Source organism: Balaenoptera ricei, chromosome 19 (genome assembly GCF_028023285.1).
Source record: "Balaenoptera ricei isolate mBalRic1 chromosome 19, mBalRic1.hap2, whole genome shotgun sequence".
NCBI lineage: Eukaryota > Metazoa > Chordata > Mammalia > Artiodactyla > Balaenopteridae > Balaenoptera > Balaenoptera ricei.
The window spans coordinates 15001232-15026562 of NC_082657.1; the positions used below are offsets into that span (position 1 = coordinate 15001232).

The 25331-nt window shown below is 38.8% G+C and overlaps 2 protein-coding genes across 6 annotated transcripts in view; one reads left to right on the forward strand and one right to left on the reverse strand.

Annotated features, from left to right (window-relative positions):
• LOC132354345 (zinc finger protein 345) overlaps positions 1-25331 on the forward strand; it is a 78093-nt gene that overhangs the window by 37020 nt on the left and 15742 nt on the right. The window lies entirely within an intron of this gene.
• ZNF790 (zinc finger protein 790) overlaps positions 1-25331 on the reverse strand; it is a 95219-nt gene that overhangs the window by 5198 nt on the left and 64690 nt on the right. For 2 of the 5 annotated variants that reach the window (XM_059906251.1, XM_059906249.1), the window contains 3 exons: positions 11197-11276; positions 10061-10187; positions 9708-9803 (listed from right to left, as the gene is read on the reverse strand). In XM_059906251.1, coding sequence (XP_059762234.1) covers positions 9708-9803; positions 10061-10187; positions 11197-11205 — 232 coding nt within the window. In that variant the 5' untranslated portion in view covers positions 11206-11276. Of the gene's footprint in view, positions 1-9707; positions 9804-10060; positions 10188-11196; positions 11277-18558; positions 19121-19197; positions 19558-25331 lie in introns of those variants that run through there. The other 3 variants (XM_059906250.1, XM_059906252.1, XM_059906253.1) reach the window with 3 other exon arrangements.

The following is a 25331-nucleotide window of genomic DNA, read 5'->3' on the forward strand; positions in this document are numbered from 1 at the left end:
GGGATATCAAATTAAAGACTTAAGAATGTTTTACCCAGTATGGTAAATCAACACTTAGCACATGTTAGGTATTAAAAAAAATTCTGTAAAAAAAAAATACAGGGGCTTCCCTGGTGGCGCAGTGGTTGAGAATCTGCCTGCCAATGCAGGGGACACAGGTTCGAGCCCTGGTCTGGGAAGATCCCACATGCCGCGGAGCAACTAGGCCCGTGAGCCACAACTACTGAGCCTGCGCGTCTGGAGCCTGTGCTCCGCAACAAGAGAGGCCGCGACAGTGAAGAGGCCTGCACACCGCGATGAAGAGTGGCCCCCGTTTGCCGCAACTAGAGGAAGCCCTCACACAGAAACGAAGACCCAACACAGCCAAAAATAAATATAAAAATAAATAAATAAATAAAAGATTACTATTAAAAAAAAATACACTACACGTCAAAAAAAAAGCAAAGGGGGGCGGTTATAGGAGGGAGTAAAGGATAATATTACAAAAATCAGGGATCAGGAAGCACAATTGGCATCATGTGATAGAAATGTAATACACCTCATTGTCTAATCCCTTCCATATCTACTGAAACGAGTACACATAATTCCACATTACTTTCTGTACAGATAAGAGGAAACAAAAGCATATCCATGCTAGCTCAGAGAAATGGAATCATACCTACTTACTCATTCTTCCATTTGCCTATGCACATTTAAATACTTTGCCCTGCTCATTTTCTCCACTGTGCTTATTAGTCAAGTCATATTTTGTCAGATGATCCCAACCAAGGTGTTTTTGTTTTATTTCTTGAGTTTATAGTATTGCTCATCCATTCGATTTTATGCTTTCAAGCCGTTTCTCAAGTGACCTTTACCAAATCTCCATGGGATATCAAATTTATTGGTAAAATATTATAGAAGAACAAAGCAAGAAAATACTACAACTGCTACTATTTGAATATGCTGAAGGGCCTATCCAATTTCTACTATTGAAATTGTACTGGGGGGGTTGGGAGGGAGGCTCAAGAGGGAGGGGATATATGTATACACATAGCTGATTCACTTTGTTCTACAGCAGAAACTAACACAACATTGTAAAGCAATTATACTCTAATAAAAGAAAAAAAGAATTTGTACTGGTATTAGCATTTGGCTTAGAGACTGATAGAACATATGACATGTTCTCAAGACTAAAGTAACAGAGATTGGTATCTAGGGTCTGTCTACAGGGGGCGTCCTAAACATCTCTCATGATGAGTTATAACTGAAGGACCATAACCTAGGAATGTGGGTAAAACAGAGGTAGACCTACACAGGAACTACAGCTCAGTTTCAATTTATCCCAGTGACCAAGGAGGGCAACGGATTGAGATAACAAAAATGCTTCAGAACTTGGTAAAAGCGAACAGAAATTCTCTATAAAGGAAGATATCCTAGTGATTAGTTTCACATTTTGCAAACAGTGTCTGGCACGAAATTAAAGAAATAACCAGACAACATGAATATAGAAACTATAGAAACAATAGATAGCAGAAATGCACCTATAAAGATTCTAGATATTGGACTTACGAGACAGAGTTTAAAAATAACTATGCTCAAGAAGCTAAAACATAAAATTGATCATTTCATCAGAGAACAAGAAACCAATATAGGTCAAAAGAAAAATTCTATGAGAAAAAGATTGGAAAAGTCATGAGAAGCATTATGACATAGAAGATTCAGTTAGGAGATTAAACACAAGTGTAAGTGGAAACTTACACAGAGAAGAATGGAAGAAGCAGCAATATTTGAAAAGATAATGGCTGAGAATCTTAAAAACAATGTCCATGAACAGGTGTATGAATAAATAAATTACAGCATACCCATGAATGGAATACTACAGAGAAATAAAAAATAAACTATTGATACACACAACAACAGATGAATCTGAAAATTATGCTAGCAAAAGAAACAAGGCCAAAAAGTATACACTGTATAAGTCAATTTATATAAAATTCTAGAACATATAAACTAACTAAAGTTGCAGAGACCAAGTTAGTGATTTCTTTCAGATGGAGGTGGAAGAAGGGATGGATAACAAAGGGACACAAGGAAATTTGGCAATGACTGAAGTGTTTGTTGTCTTGATTATAGTGATAATTTAATGGATACATACACATGTCAAAACAGATCAAATTGTAACTTCAAATATGTGGAGTTTATTATCTCCAATTATACTTCAATTAAGTTGTAAAATAAAAATTTTAGGACCAAAATAAAAGAAAACTAAAATCCTAAAGAAAACAAATATCATTTTAGTCACTCTAACTAGGCACTAGTGTATTAGTGTTTTCTTTATGTGAATGCCCATTCACACTAAAAATAAAAAGTATTAAGCCAACAAGTGATACAGATAAATCAAGCACAGAGCAGACAGTTATTGAATAAATATGAGTAGCATATCAGTAAACAACTCAGGGGAAATATCTGTCCTCACTAGAAATCAATAGCCTTTATCCTATTAAATTATTAGAAGGTTTTAATTAAAAATGACCCTTTTTTTTTTTTTTTTTAATTTATGGCTGTGTTGGGTCTTCGTTTCTGTGTGAGGGCTTTCTCTAGTTGTGGCAAGTGGGGGCCACTCTTCATCGCGGTGCACGGGCCTCTCATTATCGCGGCCTCTCTTGTTGCGGAGCACAGGCTCCAGATGCGCAGGCTCAGTAACTGTGGCTCACGGGCTTAGTTGCTCCGCAGCATGTGGGATCTTCCCAGACCAGGGCTCGAACCCGTGTCCCCTGCACTGGCAGGCAGACTCTCAACCACTGCGCCACCAGGGAAGCCCAAAAATGACCCATTTTTAGTGAGGCTACACTGAAACTTATTTTGTTCCTGACCTCCATATGAACCAATGCCCTCCAATCCTTAAGAAAACACAAGGATTAATGTCCACAATATACAAAAGCATTCAAGTAGTAGCTACCTCTAGGATGCCCATGTGCTTACCATGAATCAGCTGTTTGCTTCCAAACCTGTTTATACCAACTGTTCCTGATATTTTATTTATATTTTTTAATAACATTATGTAAAGAAATATGAGAGAAAGGTTGTCTGTTTTCATGAAAACTAAGCTGAATGCTCTACAAAAACTCATTCAAGAAGTCTACAAATTTTATGTTAGTAGTTTAGAGACTCAATCATAAAGACTGGAAAAAAATAGGAGGGCAGTTCAAAATGAAAACATAGGAAGATCCTGAACTCACCCCCTCCCACAGACACATCAAATCTAGTTAAATACAGATACCCTCTGAAAAAGACCTGACACTTAACTGAAAAGCTCTTCCACAGCAAAGGATCAAAGGGCCACACTGAGACAGGCAGGAGAGGTAGACAAGTAGTCTTTCCAAAAACCCCACCCCTGGTGTGGCAACTCACAATTGGGAGGGATCTCACAAATACAGAGTTCCCTATGAGGAGCAAAGGGTTCAAGCCCCACATTAGACACCCCAAACCTTAGGACCTACACTAGAGAGATGAGCCCTCAAAATGCTTGGCTTTGAAAACCAATGGGGCTTATGTCCAGGAAAACCAAAGGGCTATAGGAAATGGGGATTCTGCTCTTAAAGGGCTTGTGCACAGACTTACACCCCAAGACCCAGGGAAGAAGCAGAAGTTTGCAAAGTGCCTAAACCATATATGGAGATCCTTTTGCTAATATTAAAGTATCTGCTGGGATCTGTTGTAACTGTCTCCAGGGATGGAGGTGCTGGCGGGTGCCACTTTACACTCTCCCTCTACTTTGCTAGCACCAGTGGGATGTGCTCTCCACAGTCCCACCCAAGCTGGTGACTGGGCTTGCCCAGCCTGGTGTGTCCCCACAGCCACACCCAACCCATTGGGCAGTCTTGCCCCAGCCTGGTGCCCTCTGCAGCCCCACCCAACACAAGTCGAGTCAACATGGGGGACGTCCACATACCCAAGCCCACATCCAAGGGGACATCCCTTGAATACCTGGCTCTGAGGGCCAGGGGGGGCTTGTGTTTCTGGGTTCCATGGGACTGAAACAATCAGAGAGTTCCTGGCAGGCTATTACCCCCAGGGTACTGCACAGACAGCAGACTGAAACACAGCCCTAGTCTTCCTATAACCACTCCTTCAAGACTGGGAGAGGTAGCTGTTTCACCTAATACATAGAAACAAACAAAAAAAAAGAGTCAAGCAAAATGAGGGAAAAAGAAATATGTTCCAAATGAAAAAGCAAATTAAAATCCCAGGAAAAATATCTTAATGAAATGAAGATAAGTAATTTATCTGATAAGGAGTTCAAAGTAATGGTCATAAAAATGCTGAGGAGCATCGGACCTTGGGAGAAGAATGAACACTGAGAGAACTTCAACAAAGATGGAAATATAAAAAAGTACCAAACAGAAGTAACAGAGTTGAAGAATACTGAACTGAAAAATACACTAGAGGTGTTCAACAGCAGACTAGATAAAACAGAAGAAAGGACTGGTGATTAGAAGACAGGGTAGTGAAACTCACCCTAACAGAGAGCAAAAAAAAAAAAAGTTTTTAAAACTGAAGATAGCTTGACAGACCTATGGGAAAACATCAAGAAGAACAACATTCACATTATAGGAGTCCCAGGAGAAGAGAGAGAGAGAAAGAAAACTTATTGTGAAAAATAAGGTTGAAAACTTCCATAACCTGGGGAAGGAAACAGACATCCAGATCCAGGAACCCCAGAGAGTTCCAAACAAGATAAACTGAAAGACATCCACACCAAGATGCAATATAATTGAAATGTCAAAAATGAAAGATAACGAGAGAACTTTAAAAGCAGCAAGAGAAAACAACTTGTTACACACAAAGGAACCCCATAAGACAATCAGCAGATTTTACAGCAGAAACTTTGCAGGCCAGAAGGGAGTGGCATGATATATTCAAAGTGCTAAAAGTAAAAAACTTACAGTCAAGAATACTCTACCTGGCAATGTTATCATTCAGAATTGAAGGAGAGATAAAGAGTTTACCAGACAAGCAAAGGCTAAAGGAGATCACTACAACTACACCAGCCTTACGAGAAATATTAAAGGGACGTTTTTAAGCTGGGAAAAGGGCACTAATTAGGACACTATAACATATGAAAAAAAACCTCACAGGTGAAGGTAATATCTAGTAAAGGTAGTGGACTAATCACTTATAAAGCTAACATAAAAGTTAAAAGACAAAAGTAATAAAAATAACTATAACTACAATAATTAGTAAAGGGATACACAAAATGAAAAGATGTAAAATATGAAATCAGAAACAAAATGTGGGAGGAGAGGAGTAAAAATGTAGAGTCTTAGACTGCATTCAATTTAACTTGCTGTCAACTTAAAGTAGACTGTACATATACATACACACACACACACATGCACACACATGGTAACCACAAAGCAAAAATCTATAATAAATACAGAAAAGATGATGAGAATGGAATCTGAAAAAAAAAAAAAAAACTGAAGAAATTCATCAAATCACAAGGGAAGACAGCAAGAGAAGAAAGAGGAACCATAAAACAGCCAGAAAACAATTAACAAAATGGCAGTAAGTATATCCTATCTATAATTATTTTAAGTGTAAATGAATTAAATTCATCATTCAAAAGACGTATAGTGGCTGAATGGATAAAAAAGAAGACCCATCTATATGCTGCCTATGAGAGTCTCACTTCAGGTGTAAGAATACACACACACTAAAAGTGAGGAGATGGAAAGAGTGTTCATGCAAAAGGAAACAACAACAACAAAAAAGCTGGAGGAGCTATACTTATTTCAGACATAATAGATTTTTTTAAAAAGACTATAATATAACACAAAGATGGGCATTGCATAATGATAAACAGGTCAATACAACAAGAAGATATAACACTTGTAGATATCTATGCAACCAACACTGGAGCACCGAAACATATAAAGCAAATATTATCAGACCTAAAGGGAGAAACTGACAGCAATACAATAATAGTAGGGGACTGTAATATCCCACTTACATCAATGGATAAATCATCCAGACAGAAAATCAATACGGAAACATGCGCCTTAAATGACACATTAGACCATATTAACTGAATATATACAGAACATTCCTTCCAAAAGCAGCAGAGTATCCATTTTTTTCAAGTGCACATGCAACATTCTCCAGGATAGATCATATAGTATGCTACAAGTCTCAATAAATTTAAGAAGACTGAAATCGTATCAGCCATCTTTTCTGACCACAACAGTATAAAATGGGAAACAAATCACAAAAAGAAAACTGGAAAAATCACAAATATTTGGAGATTAAATAACATGCTCCTGAACAACCAATAGGTCAACGAAGAAATCAAAGGAGAGGGCTTCCCTGGTGGCGCAGTGGTTGAGAATCTGCCTGCCAGTGCAGGGGACACGGGTTCGAGCCCTGGTCTGGGAAGATCCCACATGCCGCGGAGCAACCAGGCCCGTGAGCCACAATTACTGAGCCTGTGCGTCTGGAGCCTGTGCTCCACAACAAGAAAGGCCGCGATAATGAGAGGCCCGTGCACCGTGATGAAGAGTGGTCCCCACTTGCCGCAACTAGAGAAAGCCTTCACACAGAAATGAAGACCCAACACAGCCATAAATAAGTAAATAAATAAATAAAAATTAAAAAAAGAAATCAAAGGAGAAAACAAAAAATACCTTGAGACAAATGAAAATGGAAATACAACATACCAAAAGCGATGTCTTGCAGCAAAAGCAGTTCTAAGAGGGAAGTTCATAGTGATACAGGCCTACCTCAAGAAACAAAAATATCTCCAATGAACGATCTGACCTTACAACCTAAAGGAACTAGAAAAAGAAGAACAACAAACTAAGCCCAAAGTTAGTAGAAGGAAGGAAATAAAAGATCACTAAAGAGACTAATAGAGACTAATTACTAACAGAGACTAAGAGACTAATAGTGAGACTAGTCTCACTAAAAGAGACTAAAGAGATATTAGAGGGAGTTCCTTGGTGGTCTAGTGGTTAGGATTCTGGGCTTTCACTGCTGTGGTCCAGGTTCAAACCCTGGCTGGGGAACTGAGATCCTACAAGCCATGTAGTGCAGCCAAAAAAAAAAAAAACGATACTAGAAAAGATCAATGAAACTGAGAGCTGGTTCTTTAAAAAAATAAAATTGACAAACCTTTAGCTAGATTCACTAAGAAAAAAGGAGACAGGGCTCAAATAAATCAGAAATGAAACAGAAGTTACAACTGATGACAAAGAAATACAGACGACCATAAGGGACTATTATGAACAATTATTCACCAACAAATTAGACAACCTAGAAGAAATGGATAAATTCCTAGAAACATACAATCTTCCAAGACTGAATCATGAAGAAATACAAATCAGAATAGACTGATTACTAGTAGTAAGGAAATTGAATCAGTAATCAAAAACTTACCAGCAAAACAAATCTCATAGACACAGAGAACAGAACTGTGGTTGCCAAAGGGGTGGGGGGTTCGGCGAAATGGGTGAAGAGGGTCAAGAAGTACAAACCAGTAGTCATAACATAAGGTAGTCATGAGAATATAATGCAAAGCATGGTGGTTATAGTCAATAATATTATATGGCATATTTTGTGTATGGGGATAGAGGATATCTAGACTTATTGTAGTAGTCATTTCACAGTGTATACAAATATCGAATCATTATGTTGTATATCTGAAACCAATATAATGTTGTATGTCAATTACAGCTCAATAAAAAAAATTTTTTAAAGGTTGGGAAAAATAAAGCATCTACACTTAGACTGCCTAAATTCCCACTCCCTTTAACAAAACAGAACCAAGAAATTAGGAGAATGAATTATTGGAATGGTTGATATAAGAAAGAATAGGCAGAACTGCAATTAGGGAGAACATGTCATGGCCCTCTACTGAAACATGGATGAAACAGTTATGGGTTATAAATAAATAGCACAGGTTATTTAAAGTATTCATATAATTTTGTATGATTTAAAATAACTTTTTTCAATGAAGTTATCTTAAATTAGTTGGGCACATGATTTTCTAACTTTGAACCCTTTGGCTAAGGAATCTCATATCTGAAATATAAGTATCATCTAATGCAGAAAAATCCCAGGAATGACTGATGTGTACCAAGAGTGGTAACTTCAGTAACAAGAAATGTAGAACAACCTTAATATATAATAGTATAATCATAATACATAAAAATAAACTAAAATTAAAAACATACGTGGTAGTATTTAGGGAATAAAAATACGAGAGAAAATTGTATATACCTTATAGAACAAAGTAAGTTTTAAAAGCATTTATTTTGAAATAATTATAGATTCACAGGAATTTGCAAAGATACTCCAGAGAGTCTTGTGTACCCTCTGCCCAGTTTTGCCCAATGAATACATCTTACATAATTATACTACAATATAAAAATCATGAAATAAACATTGGCACAATATATGTGTATAGTTTTATGTCATTTCATCACATATGTGGATTCCTGTAATCACCACAATAATCAAGATACAGAAATAGTCCATCACCACAAAGATGTTCTCTCTCATGCTATCTCTTTATAGTCATAACCACCACCACTACCGCTCCCTGCCCATTCCTAACCCCTGGCAACCACTAATATGTTCTCAATCTCTAACTTTGTGATTTCCAGAATTTTGTATAAATGAATTCATATAGTATGTGAATGTTATATGTCAATTACACTTTTGAGATTGGCATTTTTCATTCAGCATAACATCCTTGAGATTCATTCAAGTTTTTCCATATATCAATAGCTCGGAAAAAGAACAATTTTAAAACATCAATATAGGTTCTGGAATTTAGAAACATGATTCCAATAAGGGAATAAAATTTATTTTCTTTCCTTGATATTTCCAATAAAAAAGCAGCTCCAAGAGTAAGTTATTTCAACCTGACTCCTGACCATAACAGAAAATTCATCAATTACCATCTAGTTGCCAAATATACCCCTTGCTTCCTTTTGACAGCCAGGACTTGTCTTCTATGACACTGTACTCTCTCCTCATTGTCTTCCAATAGCCCTAACCTCTCTCCTGCTATTTCCTCTTCACTGTAGCAAGAAACCATAAAAAAGCAGCCTATTAGGCCTTCTCTTAACGTAAAGCCTACTCTGCAGAAATTTATGAAAATGCTCCAGTCATAGGAGAGAATACCAAGTTTCAATTGATTACAGACTCTTTGTAAACCCTTCTTAACCTAAAATGAAATTATAAAATCAATAAATGTTGCTTAAAAGAGTTAATTAATGAAGAATATGCAGAAGCAAGGAGAAACTAGGCAAAATAAGAAAAATTCAAGAGATAGCAGGTAAAATGAAAAACAGGGTCAAAAATGTTTTTTTAGAGAGATGAAATTTACAAATATCGAAATGGAAAAAAAGAAATGGGAAGAAACTTAATCCAAACCATAGATAAACTGACCACTGGAGAAAAAGAACGGCATTTACATTTTCGTAACATGAAGGAAAAATGAGAGCACTGAAATGGAGTGGCATTTGGAGTTGAAGAGGAGGTTCAGTTGGAAATTCATGTTGAAAAGATTACTTTTATTTCTAGGTCTCAGGCCTTTATCCACAGGCTTTTGGCCTCTGAGGAGGAAATTCTAGACCAATATTACAGAGATGTTACTGACTCACTAAACAGCTGGGTGTTATCTGCAATGATGGCCTCCTTGTGCCTGCTCAGCCCTCACTCACCTGGGCAAGGTCCTCTTGTCTCATCCTTCAAAACCATCCAGGGCTCTTTCCCCTTCTCCAGTAAAGAGAACACATCTGGCTGATAAAGGCAAAGTCCTGATCAGAAAATAAGAAATAGGAAATTACCACGTGGTAAGGGTTCCGTAAGTCCCTTAGTTATTAGAAAGGGCAAGAAAAATGCATAAAGGATGGGGAAGATGGAGTTTCCCAATGATGATGACTATTGCCAAATTTATAAAGCACAAACCATTTTCCCAGAAATAGGTCAGAAATCCCCCTAGACACTTGAAAGGCAATCCAAAAGTTCACAATGTAGGTATCAGGAATTTCTGGGGTCAAATTCTGAATCGTACCCAGTGAGACCATGTTGCTGTAGTTCTCCAGCATCACGTCTCTGTACAGAGCTCTCTGTTCCAAGTCCAGGCACTCCCACTCCTCTTGAGAGAAGTCTACAGCTACATCCCTGAACATCATCAACTGCTGAAATGACAAACCCAAACATCAACAATGAAGTTAAAAGAAATCTTTTAGATGGATGGGGAAAAGATGGAAAAGGGCACTGCAGGAAGAGGCCCATATATTCAGCAAAAAACTGGAGCTGGCTGCCTGTAGTGTGGGGGGAAATGATATGGAAATTGGTGTCCCTGAAGCCAAGTGCCTATATGCTCTTAAAATCTCCTATTGCTCAGTCACAACACTGTTATGGCCTTCTTGTAACAAACATCAAGACAACAGGATGGCAGCCCAGAATAATAGATATCATATGAGTTCTTTGTTGATACCACCAAGAAGCTATAACAGCCTGGAATAATCAACTCTAGATTTACTATGTGAGAATAGTTTTCTTTTTTTCTTTCAGCTTCTTTTACTTGAATTTTCTATTAGTTGAAGTTGAAAGGATTCTTAAGAGATACACTCTCTAACTGAATACCATTTTCTGTGGAGAATGTATAAAATATCTAGGCTGTCAGCTGACTATCAGCGCATGTCTTGTTAATGATATTACTCTCTCTCATTGATATCCTGGCAAAATCCCAGATCTCTCTGAACTCAACCTCCTCTTATATTCTCTATCTAAAAGCATGACAAAGTGCCACTACTAAAATGAATACCAACTAACACCAACTCCCATCTTTCTTAATTGAAACACCCCATTATATAGAGTAAATAAAAGCTTTCATGCAGTGGGTCCCTTTTAGTCACACAATTCCACCTTGTTGAGCCACAGTTTTGATTTTTAAAAGTCTCTACTATTTCCTTTAAACAATATCTTTTCCTTCAGTGCTCTGCCAAAGTATTAGGTCACAGGAGGTATTGAATGCCATGTTGGAGAGAAGAGGGACCTCTAGGGAAGGCACCGAACTGTTTCACAACTATCACTTACTACGTTGAATAGTGACTCAGGTAAGCAGTTTAAGGATAAGGAATAAAAATATTGACATGATGTGATATAAATGGTTATATTTTTGGAAAAGAAATTCCAACTCACATGGGCCATAACTTAAAATTCCAAGAGTCGCTCAGTCTTCTAGATTCCTCTCACGGTGAAGCAGTCTTGAGAAAGCAGAGCTAGAGGGAAGGAATAATGAGAGATCAGGCTTTCCTCAGAGCTTTCAAATGGAGTAAGAATACCATCTTATTCCTTGAAGGAAGGTCAGAGGGAATCTGCAGAAATCCTGGCCCTATCCAAAACCCAAGAGACTCAAATACAACAGGATGAAAATGCTAAATCATGACGTGGATCAGGATATTCGGGATATGAGATAAGGCCATTCTGACTTGCTCTGAATAACCCCTTTAACAATAAGGACCCAAAGTTAGACATCCCCAGGGAAACTCTCCAATCTGGGAGTCGAGTGCATTTGCCCAGGGCCCTCCTGTGTACCTCCCTGTACAACAGTGGCCTTTCATCTATCTCCTCTATGTCCCACAAAGTGTATAATACTTACTGACTCATTTTCATCTAAAGCACTCATACCACAAAACTAAGGGCAACCATAAACAAAATGAAAAGATAACCTACAGAATGGGAAAAAATATTTGCAAACAATGCAACCGACAAGAGATTAATCTCCAAAATACACGAACAACTCATACAGCTCAATATCAAAAAAACAAACAACCCAATCAAAAAATGGGCAGAAGCTCTAAATAGACACTTCTCCAAAGAAGACATAAGAAACATTCATTCCTATGAGGAGTAGACTACACCCTGAATGAGTGCATGTGAGCAGGAATGCTATGAAAAGGTGATTGATGGTGGAGGTGGTAAAAGGAGGCATAGAGATGTCAGGGGGATTTAAGGTGGCAAAACACATAGGCTGCATTCTTTTATTTTTTAAGCAGTTTTACTGATATATAATTCATATACTCTACAATTAATGCATTTAAAGTGAGCAATTTTTTTTAGCAAATTAACATGTGCAACCACCACAAGTCAATTTTAGAATATTTTCATCACCTCAAAAAGAAATCCTGTATCCTTTAGCTATTACTCCCTGTCCCCTCAACCCCCTACACTCTCCCTCCACCTCTCCCTCAACCCTAAGTAACCACTAATCTACTTTCTGTCTCTACAGATTTCCTTTTCTGGATTTTCATAGGAATGGAATAATATAGTATGTGAACTTATTGTGACTGGTTGTCAAATTTGTGAAAACATTTAGTATAAAGTTTTCAAGGTTCATCCAAATTGTAGCATGTATCAGTATTTCACTCCTGAAATACTGGCTGAATAATATTCCACTGTATGGACAGACAACATTTTGTTTACCCATTCATCTGTTAATGGACATCTGGATTGTTTCCACCTTCTGGCTATTATAAATAATGCTGCTATGATCATTTATGTACAAGTGTTTGCTTAATACCTGTTTTGTCATTTTCAGAGTATGAGTTTCACCTTCAGTTGTTAAATTTATTCCTAAATATTTTATTTGTTTGGGTGCTACTGTGAATGGAACTGCTTTCTTAATTTCATTTTTGGATTGTTCATTCCAAGTGTATAATATACAATTGATTTTATTTATTGATCTTGTATCCTGAAACTCTGTTAAACTTATTTATTAGTTCTAACAGTGTTTTGGGGTATGTATTCCTTAGAATTTTCTATAGAAAAGATCATGTTATCTGCAGATAGAGATGGTTTTACTTCTTTTCCAACCCAGATGCTTTTTTTTTTTTTTGTCTAATTGCCCTGGCTAAAACTTCCAGTACAATATTGAATAAAAGTGGCAAAGGCAGACATTCTTGTCTTATTACTCATCTTAGGGGAAAAGCATTCAGACATTCACCATTAATAGTTGTAGGATTTTTATAGATAACCTATATGAGATTGAGGAAATTCCCTTTTATTCCTAGTTTATAGTGTTTTTATAATGAAAGGGTATTGGCTTTTGTCAAATGCTTTTTTGGTGTCTATTAAAATGATCATGTAATTTTTGTTTTTTATTCTATTGATATGATGCATTACATTAATTGATTTTTGGATGTTCAGATAACCTTGCATTCCTGGGACACATTCCACTTGGACATGTTGCATAATTCATTTCATACGTTGCTGGATTTGGTTTGTTAGCATTTTGTTGAGGATTTTTGTATCATATTTTTATGAGATAAGCTTTGTTTGGTTTTGGTATCAGGGTAATACTAGCCTCATTGAATGAATTAGGAGCTTGACTGTATTCTTTAATTGCAGAAAAGAAGACACTGTGGCTCTCAGAGCTGATAGTAGGGGTCTTCCTGAACCAGGTTAGGTTCTGAACAACAAAGAAGGCCTGGATATTCAGAGGGGTTATCTTTTAAAGAAACTCTGTTCTATTGTAGTAACAGAGGAACGAACTCTTGAGCAGAAGAACCTAAAAAACTACCTTTGCCCCGTTCACCTTTTCATAGGAAAGTGCCAGTGACAGGTATACCAAAAAAAACAAAAACAAAAACACACTCCAAAAACAAAATTAGAAACACCGTGTCCAAAGATATTGTTAGATAAAAGTTTGAAAAGAGTGTCCAAATTCCCCATGTATAAAGAAAACTCACTAAACATTTCAGAGAAGATTAAAATTATTAGCTAACATTCCAATATGAATTTTTAAAAGTTATGATACAATCACAGCTCAGAAGCAAGACTACATGCACAAATGGTACAATGATCTCAGGAAAGGGGAGGAAGTGATAGGCAGACCACATATGAAAGCTAGTACAGTTCAAGAATGAAACAGAACCACTTCATAGGCAAAACCACTTTAGAAATGAAGAATAATTACAAAGAGCACAACATATGACAAATACTACAGAAAGTACAGCATGGAACAAAAAATATAAAAGTTAGCAAATGGGGCTTCCCTGGTGGCGCAGTGGTTAAAAATCCACCTTCTAATGCAGGGGACATGGATTTGAGCCCTGGTCCGGGAAGATCCTACATGCTGCGGAGCAACTAAGCCCGTGTGCCACAACTACTGAGCCTGCGGTCTAGAGCCTGTAAACCACGACTACTGAGTCCGTGTGCCACAACTACTGAGCCTGCACTCTAGAGTCCGTGCTCTGCAACAAGAGAAGCCACTGCAATGAGAAGCCCATGCACCGCAACAAAGAGTAGCCCCGCTCTCCGCAACTAGGGAAAGCCCATGCACAGCAACGAAGACCCAATGCAGCCAAAAATAAATAAAATAAATTTTTAAAAAAAGTTAGCAAATGGAACAAAATGAAACAAAGAGATGACAATTATTATAAGAAAAAAATGAAAGTCAGAAGTGGTCCAACTTGCTGGACAGCCGCATGTAAATCAATGAAGTTAGAACACACCTTCACACCATACACAAAAGTAAATCCAAAATGGCTTAAAGACTTAACTATAAGACAAGACATCATAAAACTCCTAGAAGAGAACATAGGCAAAACATTCTCGGACATAAATCATACCAATGTTTTCTTAGGTCTCCCAAGTCGGTAGAAATAAAAGCAAAAATAAACAAACGGGACCCAATCAAACTTATAAGCTTTTGCACAGCAAAGGAAACCATACACAAAACGAACAGACAACCTACAGATTGGGAGAAAATATTTGCAAATGATGTGACCAACAAGGGCTTAATTTCCAAAATATACAAACTTCTCATACAATTCAATAACAACAAACCAACCCAATCAAAAAATGGGCAGAAGACCTAAATAGACATTTCTCCAGAGAAGACATACAGATAGCCAATAGGCACATGAAAAGATGCTCATCATCGCTAATTATTAGAGAAACGCAAATCAAAACTACAATGAGGTATCACCTAACACCAGTTAGAATGGCCATCATTAAAATCCACAAATCATAAATGGTGGAGAGGGTGTGGAGAAAAGGGAACCCTCTTACACTGTTGGTGGGAATGTAAGTTGGTGCAGCCACTATGGAAAACAGAATGGAGGTTCCTCAAAAAACTAAGAATAGAGTTGCCATATGATCCTGCAACCCCCACTCCTGGGCATATGCCCAGACAAAACTATAATTTGAAAAGATACATGCACCCCTATGTTCACAGCAACACTATTTACAATAGCCAAGACATGGAAACAACCTAAATGTCCATCAACAGATGAATGGATAAAGAAGATGTGGTAAATATATACAATGGAATACTACTCAGCCATTAAAAAGAATGAAATAATGCCATTTGCTGCAACATGGATGGACCTAGAGATTATCACACCAAGTGAAGTAAGTCAGAAAGAGAAAGACAAATACCACATGATATCACTTATATGTGGGATCTAAAATACGACACAAATGAACCTATCTACAAAACAGAAACAGACTCACAGACATAGAGAACAGACTTGTAGTTGCCAATGGGGGGGTGGTGAGAGAGGATAGAATTGGGAGTTTGAGATTAGCAGATGCAAACTATTATATATCGGATGGATAAACAAGGACCTACTGCATTGCACAGGGAACTACATTCAACATCCCATGATACTACCAAAGGTAAAATAGATAGCTAGTGGGAAGCAGCTGCATCACACAGGGAGATCAGCTCAGTACTCTGTGACCACCTAGAGGGGTGGGATAGGGAGGGTGGGCAGGAGATACAAGAAGGAGGGGATATGGGGATATATGTATACTTACAGCTGATTCACTTTGTTATACAGCAGAAACTAACACAACATTGTAAAGCAATTATACTCCAATAAAGATGTTAAAAAAATATCCTGTGATAAACCATAATGGAAAAGAATATGAAAAAGTATATATATATATATATATATATATATATATATATATATATATATGTATGTATAACTGAGTCACTTTGCTGTACAGCAGAAATTAACACAACATTGTAAATCAACTATACTTCAATAAAATTAATTTAAAAAAAAAGAAGTGATCCAACTTGCAACTAAGCAGAGCCTCTAGAGATGAAATCCAAATCAAGAAGAGAATATTAAAAACTACATTTTTAATATTTAAGAATAATTTTCTGAAATAATGCATGAATATGCATAATGAAAATACACACTATATTGCTGGAGAAAATGACTCAAATTGTCTGTACCAAAACATTTCCTAATAAAATTATTAGACTAAAATCCATGGGGAATCAAGATAAAAATATCAAGTCACCTATAAGAAAAAGGAAATTCAGTTGTCATTAGACTGCTAAATTCAGTGCCCCAAATAGTGAGGTAGCTCCTACAATATACTTGTGGAAAAACAAATGAGGGAGTCAAAGAACTGACATGCAGCCAAGCTGTCCTTCAGGTACAAGGGACATAAAGAGTTCTAAATGTCTATCAACTGTATGACAACTGTTGAGTGGACAAATATAGTTGGTATATTCATGCACTGGAACACTAGTGCATTTAGCAATGCAAACAGTAAGCTATATTTACATACAATATGGATGAATCTCACAAACATAATGTTGCAAAAAAGAAGCCAAAAGGTTATATACTATATGACTCCACTTACACATAAGTTCAAAAACAGATGAAACTGATGTATGGTGGTTACTTTGGGGAAGCTACTGACTGAACAGGAGCACAAGAGGGACTTCTGGAATGCAGGCAATGGTTTATTTCTTGATCTGGGGGCTTATTACATGGGTGTTCCCTTTGTGGTAACTCAAGGTGTACAATTTTGATTGTATTGGTTGTTTGTATCATCATGTATACACTTGTCTCTATATATGATAAACTTCAAAAAAGGTTTATTTTACAAATTATGGAGAAATATATACAAGGCAAAATGCAAACAAATAAGCAAGGGCCATGATCTTGAGGATGCTAAAATACTAAAGTCTACCATTCACAATAAACATATAACAATTATGAATATCTATATATCAAATAACAGCAGGAAGTTTCGTGAAGCAGAAGTTACAGGTTGTACAAGATAAAATTTCATTAATAATAGAGAATTTTAACACATTTCTCTCAATCCAAGATAAACCAAGTGCAAAACAAATAACTATAGACTGACCATATGTTAGATCACAAAGAAAAATTCATTAAATTCCAGTGTTAAAAAATATCACAATGCAGCAAAACTGTAAATTACAAGAGGGGGCCTATGTGCTTTACCTAAAGTCCTAAATTTCATCAATAGGGATTGAGTTCCCCTAATGTCACACGGTTCAAAACCCTTCCACAGAGCTGAGGCTAAGAAACTATACCACTATATTAGTTTTCCACTACTGAGTAACAAATTATAAATGCAGTGGCTTAAAACAATACAACTTTATTATCTTACTGTTAGGTAAAAGTCTGACACGGTTCTCACTGGGCTAAGAGCAAGGTGTCGGCAGGGCTGTGTTCCTTTCTGCAGGCTCTAGGGGAGAATTAATTTCCTTACATTATCCAGTTCCTAGAGGCCATCAACACTCCTTGGCTCAAGGCTACCTTCCTTTATCTAACCAGCAACTTTGCATCTCTCTGACCACTGTTCTGTGATCACATCTCCCTCTGACTCTAAACTCAGCTGGAAAAGATTTACTGACTTTAAGGACCCAGGTGATTAGTTTGGGCCCAACTGGATAATCTAGGATAATCTCCTCACTTCGAGGTCCTTAACTTAATCCCATTTGCAAAGTTCCTTTTGCCTTGTAAGGTAACACATTCACAGGTGTCCAGACATCCTTGGAGGGGCATTATTCTGCCTACCCCAACCACTCTTAAATGTTCCATCCTCAGCTTTCCTCTTTCGGAGGGAATTCTCAAAAGTCCACCTTTCTAGCCCAACACTACCTCTCCAACACTGCCGTGAATCCAACCAGAATAAGCATCTGTATCCCCTGCATCCATGTTTACGTGCATCATAAAAAGCCCTAGGCTCCTTGATCATCTCTCTTTTCAGACACTCTACTCCCCATCAGTTGGATGTCCCATTTTCTCACCCCTCCTCAACTCCTGACACTTTCCTGTAGGCCCTCTGGAATTCACAGTCATAAACCCCTCTTTTATCCTCAACCACCTCCCTGAACACTCCGTTCACCTTTGGATCTAACAGAAACCTGGCTCTCTCCAGAGGACTCTTGCAGCCCTCTCTACGTTTTTTTAAATCCCCCTACAGCCTCTTGCCACTGGGTCTGGAAGTGGGGCAGGTGTCCTCCTTGTTCTTATTACTCTCAGACCTTTCTCCCTTCGTCCTCCACAAAAGCTCTACCTTTGAATTTCATGCCAAGAGATCATATATAACTCACCACACCTCACTGTTGCTGACATCTACCAAACACTGTATATTTCTTTCCCCTTGTTTTTTCAAAACTTGAGCTCCTGGCTCACTCGCTGCAACGCTACTACCCTTCTTTTATTCTTGCAATTTCAGTACACACCACACAGATGAGCCTGGCTTACTCACACTTACCTGTACTTCTTTTCCTTCTCTCATGGCTCATTCCCACCAGCATACTGATAGGTCACTTCTCCCACACCAACGGCTGTTCCATTTTCATATTTACAGAAAAACTCTTCGAATATGTGGTCTACACTGTCTCCCATTCCTCTCCCCTCATTCTACGTTACCCTACTTCAATCCAACTAATAGCCCCACAGAAACTGCTCTCCACACATTCACGAAAGACCGTGAATGTTACTAAATGCAATGCTCAATTCTTTGTCTCTGGCCCCACAGTTGCTGCTACCATATTTACACACACGGTCACGCACATGGTGACGCAGTCACAATCATATACATGCACAGTCACACCTAAATTACAATCACATACTGCTCCCGTCACCATCGCACCGTCCACACACACACACCTCTACGGTTCCCGTGCGATCACTCCCACACCTTGCTTCTGTATCAATTTCACACAAGCACCCAAGGTTCCCTGTCGCGATGGCTAGCGCGCGCGGACACGCATACTCAACTCCCCACCGTCTTCCTTCCCACACCTGCTGGCTGGTAAAGCCTCAGACTCCGAAAATGTTAGCCCCTCACTGCCCTCCCCCGCGGCCTCGGCCTCTCAGGGGTCATTCCGCTTCTGGGTCTTAGACTCACTCGACTTTGCAGTTCCCTCAAGCTGTGGATGTTCCTCAGGGACTCGCGCACGACCCCGTCTATGGTCCTGAAAGGGCCAGTGTGCGGGCAGAACTTTGCCTCGGATACGGCGGACACTGGGAAATGTAGTCTGGAGCCGGGACAACCTTTAAGAGCCCAGAGCCCAGTGGTCTCAATTCACAGGCCTCGGTCTTGGACCCTGTCACTTCGCTCGGCAAAGACCTTGTCCTCACACCGCTCTATCTTTGGCAAAGCGTCAACGAATTCCAGGCAGCGTTTAGAACGCAAGTCTCAACTGACGACTCCACGCTACTCTTCCTCCGCAGATGGCCCTCTCTGGGAACTTGGACCATAAGCCAACTCGGTCTTTCGACGGGAAGTAGCCGTGAACGCGATGGCCCCTGGGAAATGTAGTCCAGAGCCGTAGAAAATACCTCTGGAAGGAGCGTGTAATTCTTTTCTTTGCAAGCTCGCCGCCTGGGTATGTGACACATATGATGTGGCAGAAAGGTCTTGAGTCTCGGCCTGGCAGGGTGGATACCTCTTATCCCACAAGCCCCGGCTTGAGGGTAGGATAAAGGGGAGGATCTATGGGGCACCACTCGGGAGAGGGGGAGGGGTGTCCCCTGTCTGTGTAGCCATTGGAGCTCCTCCTTGAACCCAGGTGTAATATCCTTCACATCAGCAGACAAATACCTTATTCCAATTACCCTTAAAGTGGTTTAAATTAATGTTCATGGTTACATTAGTATTGTGTAAATGTTATTCATGTCTGAGCCATTCTTTTTGCTGAAGTTAATACTTGCCAGCTTTTCTCATTTGCGTCCTTTCCTATGTGCTTGTCATTTAGATGTATATCTAAACTTTCTGATGGAGGAGTACTTTTTTCAATATTTTCAAAATCATCAGGTAACCTTTAAATATTTTTTCTTTAATTTTTTTTTATTGTGAAATAGAAAACACCTGAAGAAAACTGCATAGAATGTGTAAGTTCAGTGTAACGCCATACAAGTGAAGAAACAGTACATTGTTGTGGTGCTCCAAGGACAAAGAACAAGATAAACTCAAAGGGCCAACATTGCCGGAACAAAGAGTTACAGGACTCTTATCACTCTGTCCCACTGCGACCATTACAATGTCCCAGAGCCCTCCCAAGCAGCATGCCCTGTCCCTTTCCCATCCCATATAAGGAAAGATATTTGTCCCGTTCCTCTCACGCTCTGCACACTGAAAGTATACATACCCTGCCCAATCAGCAGATGACTCACAGGTTCCTTTGTTCCCTGGCTATAAAAACAGACCAGTAACCCTTGCTCGGGGTCGACTCTCCGTGGCTATCAGGAAGTCGGCCCGCTGTTCTGGCAGCGACCCTTCCCTCTAATAAATTCTATCTTCTTTTCATTCTGCCTTGTGTCTGGAAATTCTTTTCCAACCCGCGTTCGTGCCATGACAATTGTGGGTACCTCAAGAAGAAACGCCCACCCCATATGATCATTTCTGACCCCTCAGACCCCAGCTGACCACTATCCTGATTGTTAATGTAATAATATCTTGGTTTGTCACTTATCTATCTTTGAAATTTACATAAATGCAATCAAATTGTATGACTCTCTTACCTTGCTTAGTTGTTAAAATTCCTAACTGGATTAACTCAAAACTCCACACTAAAGGCTTTGCAGAAGTAAATGTATGCCCCCATTCAGGCATAAAAACTATTTTCCTCAGTTACTATGGTGTTGCAGGACCCCAAGATCAACCCTCCCTCCAAGGTTCAGTGATTCACTGGGAGAACTCACAGCAAAACAATACAAAGCAAAATCAGCAAAAAAGAAAAGGTGCATTGGGCAAAGTCCAGGAAAAACCAGCCACATGTTTCCAAGGATCCTTTCCCAGTAGAGTTACACAGGCCATTAATTCCCCCAGCAATGAGTTGTAACAAGACATGTGAAATGGTACCAACCAGGGAAGCTCATTAGAAATTCAGTACCTAGGGTTTTTATTGGGGCCTGGTCACATAGGCAGTCTCTGCCTGGCACATACCAGAATTTCAGACTCTCAGAAGGAAAGCAGGTATTTAGCATAAATTATATTGTTTGCACAAACACTTTAGGCATAATAAGCCATCCTTATCAGTGAGGATAATGGGAATCTTCTCAAACTTCAAGTTCTGGTTGCAAGCCAAGGGCCAAACTTCAAGCAGGCCTTTCTAAGGATAAGAAGTCTCAGGTCTGCTATGTTAATCCTTTTCTGCACACTACTGTCCTAAACAAAATGTCTGGCTTTCAACAACAACAAAAAATTTCAAGGCATATGAAAAGGCAAGAAAAATCAAGACACTCCCAAAACACAAAGCAACAATCAGAACTAGACTCAGGTGTTCTTAGCTTGTTGCTGCATAACTTCAATCTCTGCCTCTGCCCTCACACAGCCTTCTTCTATATCTTCTCATCTTCTGTCTATTGTAAGTGGATTTAGGTCACATCCAGATAATTCGGGATAATCTCAGCTAGCGATCCTTAACTTAATTACATCTGTAAAGACCCTTTTTTCCAAATAAGGTCACATTCACAGGTCTTGGGGGTTAGGATGTGGACATATCTCTGGGGTGTCACCGTTCAACCCAAAACAACCTGTTACTATATTTAGTTTTATCCTAATAGATTTCCTTAGAATTCTCCTCTTATCTCACTGATCTCAGTGGTTTAGCAGAGCAAAGACCAAACTCTTGATCTACCCACTAAAACTTGCTCATTCTATAGTTTTATCTTAGTAAATGACAATTCTGGTCTTCTAGTTTCTTGGGCTGCAATATTTGGGTTGGCCTAGGTTCCTCTCTTTCTCTCATATCACACATCAAATCTATTACCGGATCCATTTAGCTCTATCTTCAAAATATATCTAGAATCCAACTATTTCTCCTAACTACCACTGCTATCACCCTAGACCAAGTCATCATTATCATCTCTTACCTGGATTATTCCAACAGCCCACTGGCTAGTTTCCCTGCTTCCTTTTTTGTCCCCCTACACCCTACTCTCTACTCAGCACCCCAAATGATGTCTTTTAAATATAAGATCATGTCACTCTTCTGTTCAAAACCCACTATTGCTTTTACATCTTGCTAAGACTAACCAAACTTCTTAAAATATTCTCCAAGGCCTTACATAATCTGTCCTCTCATTAGCTCTTTCACCTCATCTACTACTCTCTACTTTGTCACGCTGGCCTACTTGCTGCTCCTTGGATACACCAGGCTTGTATCTAACTTACGGCATTTATGTTTAGCTGTTTTCTCTGCTTATAATGATCTTTATCCAAATATCTTCAAATGTCACTGCTTCTTCCTTTTGTTTTTGCTCAAATATTTTCTTCTTAGGAAGGCTTTTCCTAATCATTCTATTTTGTCACTCACTATCCTATTTCCAAGTTTCATTTTTCTCTACAGATCTTACCTTTATCTGGAACACTATATACTTCATTTACACGTTCACTGGTCACTTTCCCAGACTAGAATGTAAACTCCTTGAGGACAGGAAATTTGGACCATTTTGTTCACTGATGCTTTCCTAGGGCTTAGAACAGCACCTGGCACAGATAAAGGGCTCCATAAATATCTGCTGAATGAAGAGATACATTTTGACAGCAACAGGAAATAGGCACTTCCATAAATTTTTTGGTGGAAATGAAAAGTGATTCATCTTTTGTGGACTGCAAATACTTATACATAACCTCTGACCCAGCACTTCTTAGAAGAAATCGAAAGATGCACATGCACATCTGTGCAAAGCTGAATATATAAGGATTTCATTCCAAAATTGCATAAACCTGAAAACATCCTAAAAATTCACTAACATAGTATTAATTAAAGTATGACATTTCCCCAACCATAAAGCATTATACCATCATAAGAAAGAATAAGGAATATATATTAATATGGAATGTCTTCTAAGAAATACTAGTGAGTAAAAAACAAGGTGCTTTATACTATACTAACCTTTGTGGAAAATAAAGATGTTATATATACAGATATGTTGGTATAATCATAGAATAACTCAAAGTAGTTAACATAAGAAACTAGTCACCATAGATGCATGTGGAGAAGAGAAATACTGAAAGGGAGACTTCTTTTTTCACTATAACCTTATTTAAATTTTTAAAATCGATGAGATGATTCCTTTAAAAGCAATTATGAAATAAAAAACTTGGCAGAGAGGGGAGCTAAGAGGAAAGTAGTAATGATTTCTAAGCTAGCAGCTTCTTGTGGTAATGGAGATTGCTGAAATATGACTGTGGGATGTCAATGACAATGGTAAACTATAACCCTGAAGCTTTTAGCAATGGAAAGATAGAAAATGGAATGTAATAAGAAGAAACAGCAGCATGAAACAATAAGAGTCTTCAAAGACTGCAGATGTATGAAGGACTGACTGCATATGTAGGCTATGAGAATGAAGAGAATATGGTCCTCTAGGATCTGCTTAAATAAAGAGGGCACTGATAGAGGAAGAATGATGAGTGAAGGATTCACATCAACTAAAACTCAAGAAGAGTAGGGTCTATATAGCAAAACCTGGAAAACATTTTATGGTGTAAATTCCCTCACTGAACATCTATCTGTGCTCTCCCTTGTCCCAGGCACATCTGCCTGGCTCCCACTCACTCACTTGTACAGAAAAGGCTCCCACTCCTTTTCATTTCTTCTACTCACCACCCATGGCCTATCTTCTTGTCCCAACTTGAAGATTTCATGCAGTTTGGTGACGTGAGAGCCTGTATATAGGAAAATCACAAAAGGCTTGAATTCAAGCACCATCTCCAAACTCAGACTGACCTTGGGCCTTTAAGGAAGTTACCATATAAAGAGGAAAAAAGTAAATAACCTTTTGCCTTAAAGGTTGAGCATATACAATCATGTCACAGAGGGCTCTAGAATATCTGAAGCCTACATCTCAAAGCTGAAACCATTATGCCATGTAAAGATTCTAAATATATCAGAGATGTCACTTTACTTTCAAAAGTTGGATTATACGGAGAAGCTATCCATACCTAATGTGGCTATGTTGCTGTAGTTCTCCAGCATCATATACCTATACAACTTCCTCTAAACATCATTTAATTGTGGCTGAACCTCCTGGTTGAACTGAACAATCACATCTCTGAATATTTACCTCATCAATGTCTCCCAAGGAACAGAGAAGAGAAAAACGTCTGGGGATAAGTTTGTGGACATAACCCAAAACAGGCACCCCCATAATAAAATACACCCTGTTTAAAAAGCCATACTGGGGCTTCCCTGGTGGCTCAGTGGTTGAGAATCTGCCTGCCAATGCAGGGAACACGGGTTCGAGCTCTGGTCTGGGAAGATCTCACATGCTGCGGAGCAACTGGGCCCGTGAGCCACAACTACTGAGCCTGAGCGTCTGGAGCCTGTGCTCCGCAACAACAGAGGCCGCGATAGTGAGAGGTCCGCGCACCGCGATGAAGAGTGGCCCCCGCTCGCCGCAACTAGAGAAAGCCCTCGCACAGAAACGAAGACCCAACACAGCAAAAAAAAAAAAAAAAAAAAAAAAAGCCATACTGATTCAGTATTCCATTCCAGAACAAAATGTTTGGAATCTTAAGTGTTTATATTAAAATGGTATAAGTTATTTATTATATCAACAGGGAGCTTTTTCTCCTTAAAATTGAATCTGCGGGAAGACATATCCTATTATCTCCGTTTGAAGAGGAAATGAGGCTGAGAGGATTCAGATTCCTCCACTATCTCAGCCACCCATGCAGTGGCCCACAATCACGTGATGACACACATACTTTCATACACACACAATCTTGCCCTACCACGCACACACAGACACACGCACACAATTACTCCCAACCACACAAGCCCACAATATGACCCTCCATCCTTACAAAGCCACTTATAATCTTGATCCCACCTCTCTCTCACACTCATCAATTTTACCTGCATGCAGTCTCTCTTCCGTTTAACTAACCCCTAAATGTAGTCACACACGCAATCTCATCACGGTCTCACATTCGGGCTCTCCTTCACCCACTCTCGCATACGTGATTGGGCTTGTGGATTTCTCCCCTTCAAACTCTTTAGGCTGCTTTGGTCCCAGACACTCACGTCC